At 35.7% G+C, this 8,992-nt stretch overlaps 1 protein-coding gene across 2 annotated transcripts in view; it reads right to left on the bottom strand.

Moving 5' to 3' along the window:
• Window positions 1-8,773, bottom strand: part of EPHA6 (EPH receptor A6) — a 429,275-nt gene extending 420,502 nt beyond the window's left edge. Inside the window, exon 1 of one of the 2 annotated variants that reach the window (XM_034413652.3) lies at window positions 8,568-8,773. In XM_034413652.3, coding sequence (XP_034269543.1) covers window positions 8,568-8,676 — 109 coding nt within the window. In that variant the 5' untranslated portion in view covers window positions 8,677-8,773. The remainder of the gene's footprint in view (window positions 1-8,567) is intronic. The other variant, XM_034413664.3, reaches the window with a different exon arrangement.
• Window positions 8,774-8,992: the final 219 nt, after the last annotated feature.

Here is an 8,992-nt window from a genome sequence, read left to right as displayed (position 1 = left end):
AGAACATTTGGTAATAATTAAAGAAAGAAAGGCGGAGTGTAGAATATTTTTTCTAACTTTGGGAAATGACTAAACACAAAGGATATAGTGAATAACCTGTGGTCTCTTCATCTTTAACCCAGTCTTCCTCACAACTTATAGATCGAGCTTCCAAGTTTGACAAGGTAATTCCAGACATTATGCTGTATGAGAAGTGAATAGTTATTCCTTCTCATAAAAAAGTAACATAGAACAAATTTTACAATGAATTTTTAAAATAATGCAGAAATGATTTTTGATGTATCCAACAGTAAGAATTCCCAATGATAAATAAAAACAGCTGGAATCTCTCTTTCTTTCTCTTTTTCTGTCTCTCTCATTTGGGAAATTGTAGCTGACCTTCAGTTGCTATGAAGCAGAGCAAATAGAGGATGGTCAAAACATCAATTTTCCTAAAGGGCCTCAGACAGAAAATGAAACTTAGTGCACACAACATTGTTAATATGTATTCTTCCTATCTTTTTTTTTCTTTTGATGTAGTTATTGAAAATTAGCTTAATATTTTAGAGGCGGAAGATAACAAATACTGTGTTTCCCTGAAAATACAACCTATCCCGAAAGTAAGACCTAGCTTGATTTTTACACGTGTACCCAATATAAATCCTACCCCCCCAATAATCCTTAATTAAGACTCCACCCACTCCAGGATATATGGTAAAAATTAAGCTAGGTGGGGCTGCCATACTACTTACCTTGAAACAGTTGCAGCTAGGCCTTGCACATCCTGACATCTGCCTTGCCAGCCCATTTCTTCTGCAGCTGGCAAGGCCTGCAAGGCTTCCCTGAAGGCCTCTGTAGCTGATAACAGAGCTCCAGATCAACCCAGAGCTCTGTTATCGGCTGCGAAGGTCTTCAGGAAAGCCTTGCCGGTCTCAGAAGAAGTTCCTGAAGGCCTCTGACAGCAAAAAGGAGGCCGGGGGGTGATGCATGCAAGTGAGGTGAGTCAGTGGGTAACAACCCTCCTGAAAATAACACCTGGTGCCTTGGTGGCAAAAAATATAAGACAGGGTCTTATTTTGGGGGAAACATGGGTACAAATATTTTCACCATGTAATCCGGTCATAATCACCTACATTTATATATTATTTTATCATAAAAAAGAAAAATAAAACATCTCCAGTGGATGACAAAATATGATATGGTATTCTTAATATAATGCAAAATTTTATTGGAAAGAAATTCTTCACATTTATAAAGTTAATCAGGATAATCATGTCCTCCCTAAATCTATATTTAAATTGGTGGATATTACCATATGTTGTGATGGAAAATTCTGTATTTTAACTATATGTCATGTGAAGACTTTCCTTGTTTTTTGTTGTCTAACCTGATGATTCAGGAAGGGGGGAAGGAAGGAAGGAAGGAAGGAAGGAAGGAAGGAAGGAAGGAAGGAAGGAAGGAAGGAAGGAAGGAAGGATACTATTTGAAATTTAGACGTTTCTTGTGTACATTTTTTGGCCTAGATTAGAAAGCCCATATTTTAATTATCTATTAAATATAATTATAAATTATATAATATTGCCTGGCTATATTTATAATATAGGGCGTGGGAGTCCTAGTCACAATATTAGCAACTTGTAATCTTCTTAAGAATGAAGAAGTATGCATACAGGTTTTTTTTTTTTATTATAAGAAATTGGCATATAACATTTATATAATTTGTTAGCTTTACCTAGCATTGTAAATTATCAAATTTAGGAATTTATAGATGCAATCATTTGCTATTTTAATGATTACTGAACTATTTCCTATATGTTTACATGGCTAATAGTACATTATTCACATAGTTTAATCTGGGACAAAACCTTCACTGTTCTCAGCCCTTGTTTATTAATATGCAGCCAAGAAAAATATAATTAATCATTCACTGTTTTAGAAATATTTTCTTTTGCAGATTACATGCAATTTATTTTATCAGAGGTCACTCCAGGGCAACTTTTAATTTATTACAGTTAGCAAGTAATTTGATACAAAAGAAAGAAGGTTGAGGCAAAAGATGTTGGCTGTCCTGTTTGAGCAAAGTCAAATTCAAATTTTTATTATAGCTCAAAGAGAAGGATGAATACAGAAGAATTCCAAACCTTTTCTGAAATAAATTGATTGGTAAAATAGCCTCAAGGAACTCATTTAACAAATCAACTTATTTGTGAAAAAGCTACATTCTATAGAATATATATATATATATATTCTAGAATATAATTATATATATATATATATATAACAACTTTATTGTCATTGTACGTGTATACACAGTACACCCATACAATGAAATAAATATGTGTGTGTGTGCGTATATATATATATATATATTTTCTGAGGTTTTCGCGGGTGTTTGTATGTAGGTCTTTGGTTATTCGGGTTTTCTCCCACGTAAAATTGGAAGTGTCTTGGCAACGTTTCGACGAAGTCTCATTTGTCATCTTCAGGCTGGTGTTTTCAGCTTCGTGCTTCTAGGAGCTGCAATCACACATTGCTCCTAGAAGCACGAAGCCGAAAACACCAGCCTGAAGATGACGAATGAGACTTCGTCGAAACGTCGCCAAGACACTTCCAATTTTACACGGGAGAAAACCCGAATAACCAAAGACATATATATATGTATATGTATATGTATATGTATATGTATATGTATATGTATATGTATATGTATATATGTATATGTATCACATGTACACATACTCAAATACAATAAGTACACACACACATACATAATTATCAGGTACCAAGGAAAATAGTTTTGCAACCAGTAGTTCTATAAACTCAGTTCTCCTATTTATACATTATTCTGCCTCACGCATATCTACTTTTTTGAATACTTGGAAAAAATATTTTCTGTTTAAGTTGTTTCCAAGGTATTTTTTTAAAATAATCCATTGTATTCTAACAGTCATTCTAACACTGATATATAGATGTTTAAAATTTTACAATGACTACATGAACTTTTCACTGAAGTATTTCACAGAGTGCTGAAAGAAATTGGAAAAGGCAAAGAATAATTAATCATTAAAATATTTTATTATCTTTTGAAAATTCAACTGTTATGTATTTATTTAATGAGATACCATCAATATTTACAGAGTTCTTCAGTTCCTCAAAGCAACAACATAGAACTTTGAACAACTGTTAATTTAATTATTTATTAATCATGCCACTACATTTATTAAATCAGTCATGTAAGGTCAAGACTGACATCCTATGACCCCAACAGCAGAATCCTAGAGACCATTGAATAACCTCAAGCAAAGATATAGAGTTCTAATACAGAGAGATGCATACCATCAACCCCATCAATTCTCTAAGGAACATAGTTAGACTTTTCCTAATCTTATGTATTCAACCTTAACAGACCAAAAATGGGGAAAAAGACAAGATAGAAGGGGAAAAGCTTTATGTCAAACACTTTAAGGATCTACAGTGCCCTCAGATCAATGAAAACATTAGACTAACTTTGATCTGATTTAGCTTATTTCCCTTCACTTATTTAATGAAAAGAAAACTAATTTCATTTAATAAGAAAAAAACAAAACTACGGGTAACCCTCAATTTACCACTACAATTGAGCCCTATGTTTCTGTTGCTAAGCGAGGCATTTGTTAAGTGAGTTTTGCACCATTTAATGACCTTTCTTGTCTTGTTGTTAAGTGAATTACTGCAATTGCTAAGTTAGTAATAATGCTATTAGATAAATCTGGCTTCCCCATTTGCTCTGCTGGTCAGAAGGTTACAAAAGGTGATCACATGACCCCAAGACACTGTTGTCAATATGGATCGGTTTCCAAGCATCTGCATTTTGATCACATGACCACAAGGAGTCTGAAAGGGTCGTAAGCATAAGTCACTTTTTTCAGTGCTATTGTAATTTTGAAGGGTCACTCAATGAACTGTTGTAAGTGGCTTCAATTAGTAAACCAGTCACTTCCAATCTGCTAGCCAGTTTCTTTACAATTTCAGCCTGAGTCAATCTGATACTAAATTTCTTCCATACAAGGACACATCTTTGCTTGATGAAGTAAGCCCCTTTTAGGTGTTCTGCTATCCAGAACCCTTACTACTGATACAACTCTTGTTATGATATGATTAGCTTCAATGTATTTACTGAAATCTGTCTGACAAGAGTGTTTGTTGTATAGTGGCGATTTTATTTATTTATTTATTTTATTTATTTAAATTTTTGTACTGCCCTTCTCCCGAGGGACTCAGGACAGTGCACAGCCTACTATAAAACACATATATCCATAAAATTTAAAAAACAGTTTAAAAACGTATTAAATAATTTGGCCCCAATATTATTAAAAACTAAAACAAACCATTAAAATTCATGTGTAAGCCAGCCCAGCTTGTTGAAACAATAATGTCTTGAGGGCACAGCGAAAGGTGCGTAGGTCAGGGACCATATGTATCTCCGGGGGCAATTCATTCCAGAGGGCAGGTGCCCCCACAGAGAAGGCTCTCCCCCTGGGGGTTGCCAGTCAACATTGTTTGACTGACGGCACCCTGAGGAGTCCCTCTCTGTGGGAGCGTATTGGCCCCCTATCTGTTATCGGTGGCAGAAGGCGATCTCGTAAGTACCCAGATCCTAAGCCATGGAGCACTTTAAAGATGGTAACCAGCACCTTGAATCGTACCCGGAAGACCACCGGGAGCCAATGCAGTTCGCGCAGGAGAGGTGTTACATGGGTGCGCCGTGTCTCTCCCATAATCAATCGCACGGTGGGGGATATTTAAGCCAATCTCAGTGCTGTCAATAGAGAGCTTTCATTCAATATTTGTGTAGATTAAAGCTCAGGTTATGATAGCAATAAGGATTCCTAAATCAAAGTATGAAATTAAAAGAATTTGGGTGTATATAATAATAAACAAGAATACTTTTTAGCAATAAGTATAATAGTAGTAGTTAAATATATAAACAGCGTAAACTTCTAAATCAAACAGCAGCTCACTGAAGGCAAACAATTGCTTACTCGCAATCCAGCAGTCTTGGAGTTTCAGCAATTTTTCAAGTCAGAGGACAGAACTGCTTGCTGTGATATATTGTAGGGTTGATGCTTGAATTACCAAGCCTTCACCTCAAAGGACTTGAACAACAGTTTCTATTTGTCTGCAACTTCATCTTCTAGCAATTGGATTAAACTCCAGCCCCATTAAATGGTATCAGATTAAGCCCTACTCTCACCATATTATTCTGTGAAATCAGCTTTTCTTCAGCATTCACATTTGTGTAATTAACATTAGATAAATAAAAGTTTGTATTATGGTACTGGCTCATATGGTAGCTAACATGGCTCAATGATGAATGTCTTCAGAGAAGCCAATATCATTAAATGTTTATCTGGGTAGCAGTGAGTCACCTGAACTTCTCTTGTCATGAACATGCCAGATTTCTAATGCCTGAATGGGCCTCCTAAATGCAACAGATCCAGCAGACAGAACAATATAATGAAAACTGGACCATCAAGAATGGTCATCGCTTATATAAAAACAGCCATACAGTTTGTTTTACTGTACATAGCTATTAGTGAAACAATATTGGGTGAAGATAAAGGGGAATGGTAACCATATTCCTCTAGTAGCCTACGATGAAACCTAGCAATAAAATATCTGAAGTGTTTAGGAATCTTATAAGAAAGCTCTATACAGCTGATAGTTAAAATTAGCCATATGGTTTTTGTTTTTGTTTTTTTTTTACAATGTACAATGGATTTGTTTAAGTCAATTTAATCAAGATATCAATATATTTCTATATAATGCTATGGCATATTGCTTGCAGTTTAAGGGTATCATTTATTTTAATTACAATTGTTAATGAATCTATAGAGTAAGAAAATGCTAAGACTAGTCTTGAAGATAACGTAGATGGCTGCAGATCTTAGCATTAAAAAAAAAGCTGCTCGCTAGTAATGTTCCAGTTACATTTCTGTACTATTTCTGAAAATACTTTTTGTTCTGCTTCTTAGCAATGAGACAAGAAAGAAGTTAAGACAAGTGAACTATTTATGAAGTTCTATCTGACATCATATATTTGTATTTATGTACTTATGTAAATGCAGACAAAATTAATTCTGATTTGATAGTTTTTATGCTGAGTATATTGGTAAGCATAAATATGAACAAACTAAATCTGAAGTTGCAAAAGCAAATCACCTGGGATATACACAAGTGTGTATGTACTGTGTGTGTGTGTATGTGTATATATATGTACATACACACAAAACCACCATATCTCTGGCATCTAGTATGACAATGAATAGCATACAAAATTTAGCTTAATTAAAAGATGTCATCCTCAAAACCCTGAAATATAAGGACACTCAAAATAATAGAATTGATTCATCCCTCCCTCCCTCCCTCTCTATTTTTATCGTACTATCATTTTCAAATGCACATGAAATATAAATTCCACCATATCATTATCTTTTCTCCCTATACATAAACACAAATGAAAAACCTACTCAGACCCATAGGTGTTGTACAGGAATTGCATGAAAAGCTAATGAGATGTCTTGCATTTAGAACAAGGACTCTGCAGACTAGGCAGTGGCTAGTGAATAATTGTGCTTCTCTGTAATTAAGCTAAGCATAACAACATGGGAATCATACATGGATAGTAAAATACAGATAAATTGAATCCGTGGTTTATGTTTGGAATGCAAAGATTCAAAGGTGCCACTAGTCACTCCACTTTGTAAACTAGATTTTCAAGATAAAGATTGGATTAATTTATAAGGACAATCCATTTCTAGTAAAATCAATATCTGATGCCAAAAATGTATTAAACTCTTCCATAGTATGAAAGTCTGATCTTTTGTTGAGAATAACTTTGGCTATTAAATTACAACATCTATAAATAATTCTTTCAATTTTTTTAAAAAAAGAAGAAGAAACTGCTTTCAGCTTTAATTGCAGGAGTAGAGATTGATATTTTATTTTAAATTAGCTATAGTATATGTCTGCTTAAGCATTCTCACTCATAGCCAAGTAAAAAGGTTTTACTATACATGGCTTTATATTATTTTGAAGATTAGACACATATATGGATGTGTATATGTGTAAATATACACATATTTAATTTCCTGCAGGAATAGAATTTTGCACTTGAACAAATCAATAATAGTTCATTTGTTGACATTCTGTGGTTTTCCTGTCAGCATAAGTGTCCACAGATCATTAAGTAGTAACAAGATTAGTTACCATGCTATTCCCCAAAGAAGAAAAGCAGGGTCAAGAATGACTCCAAGGACACTACTTATTAAAATGATTATGCAGGTAAAGCAAAAGATAAGCTTTTGATTTGCCCAGATCTCCTAAGTGCTGTTCTATTGTACTCAGCCAGCAGAGATGATCCTTTAAGCTTTCATCTGAACAGATTTGGAGACCCAGAGGTGTTTTAGATAGACTATTGGATCATAAAACATGATCTCTATGCCTTAATTTCCTTTTGCAGGTGTAAAGTAAGGACAAAGGAGAAATAAAATCTTTCATATTTATATAGCGTTATTTAAATTGTACTCTGTATATTTATATTATTATTTTCAAATGATCATATCTGTGACCAAGGCCAAGATTCGTAGAATGTCAAATACATGCATACTCAGGGACTTTAGAGCTTCAGACTCTTGGTGGGCCTCAGAAGCTCTATATAGACAGCAATATCCATTCCTTAATAGTACAATACAATTACCTCAAACAGAACAGAACAGAGTTGGAAGGGACCTTGGAGGTCTTCTAGTCCAACCCTCTGCTCAAGCAGGAGACCCTATACCATTTCACTGGTGGTCCAATTTCTTCTTCGAAACCGCAAGTGATGGAGCACCCACAACTTCTGGAGACAGGCCATTTTGACACAAAAGTCAAAATAAGCTTATAGAAACAATTCAGTGAAAAACAGCTTTCCTTGATTTCATGATTAAGGAAAAAAATAATAATCCGGGCATAGGAACTGTATTTCAGGTTACATTCGGATTACCCACTTAAAGCATAATTTCCTGTTATTTTAAGTTTTAAAACTCCATTCATCCATCTACGACAATTAGGTACACAAAGAAACACATGCTTTGAACCAGAAGTGTAAGCTCCAAGTCCATATTCTTTCTCTGTTTAACAGGACTTACCTGAGCAAACCAAGAATATTTAGGTAAGCTAAAATGGAGTGGACATTCCTTTCAAAGCTTCATTGAGTTTAATCAGTGGCATAGCATTGTTGGTTTGGTCTGGGCCTGAGGAAGCTTTGAATTAATGCAGAAACTTAACTTCCTTTCCACCATGCATGAGAATGTTTTCTCCTCCATCTGTCACTTAAGTGGGGCAAATCAATTGACACTGCCAGATGAGACAGAGCGACCATTCCATTAGCCCATGAAAGGAACAAGTGATCCTTTCATGCCTATGGGAATTGTCTTCCCTGGCAGCTACTTTGCAGACTTACAGAACCTGCTTTTTTTTGCACATTAAATAATATTCTTTCAGTTCAGCCATTACCCCTCCCACTCCCAACAACTCCCTCTCCCTTTCTTCCTCTCTCTCTCTTTTACCTTGATTGCTGGAAACATGACTGCAGACTCCCAGGCACACCAGCAGCAACACCAAAGGAAAGAACAGGTTAAATTTCCAAAGGAAGCCCCTCATTTCACTGCTGTCCATGGCTGGGACCTCAGACCTTTCTCCTGGTCCCACACCGGGACTGAGGATGTCAGGTCCTTTGCCTGTCCTGGCTAATAAGCAGCGTGGAAGCCCTGAGGGAAGGAAGAATCAGGTTCGCAGTTGTGGCTAAAGCTGAAGAAATAGCAAAGGGGTGGGGGTGGGGGTGGGGAGAGATGTAGTGGGGTGGGGAAAAAATTGTCCTGAGAAGAGCTTCCTTCCCCTCTAAAACAGTGGCTGGAGGGCAAAGGACATCGTTGAGCTTGTAAGACTTGAAAGGCAAACAGCTTAGCCAGAAAACTTTCCTCGGTTCGGATGC

Source organism: Pantherophis guttatus, chromosome 5 (assembly GCF_059756535.1).
Source record: "Pantherophis guttatus breed Tessera chromosome 5, ASM5975653v1, whole genome shotgun sequence".
Classification (NCBI taxonomy): Eukaryota; Metazoa; Chordata; class Lepidosauria; order Squamata; family Colubridae; genus Pantherophis; species Pantherophis guttatus.
The sequence above is the reverse complement of the archived record's forward strand: the minus strand, read 5'-3'. Positions and strand labels throughout refer to the sequence as shown.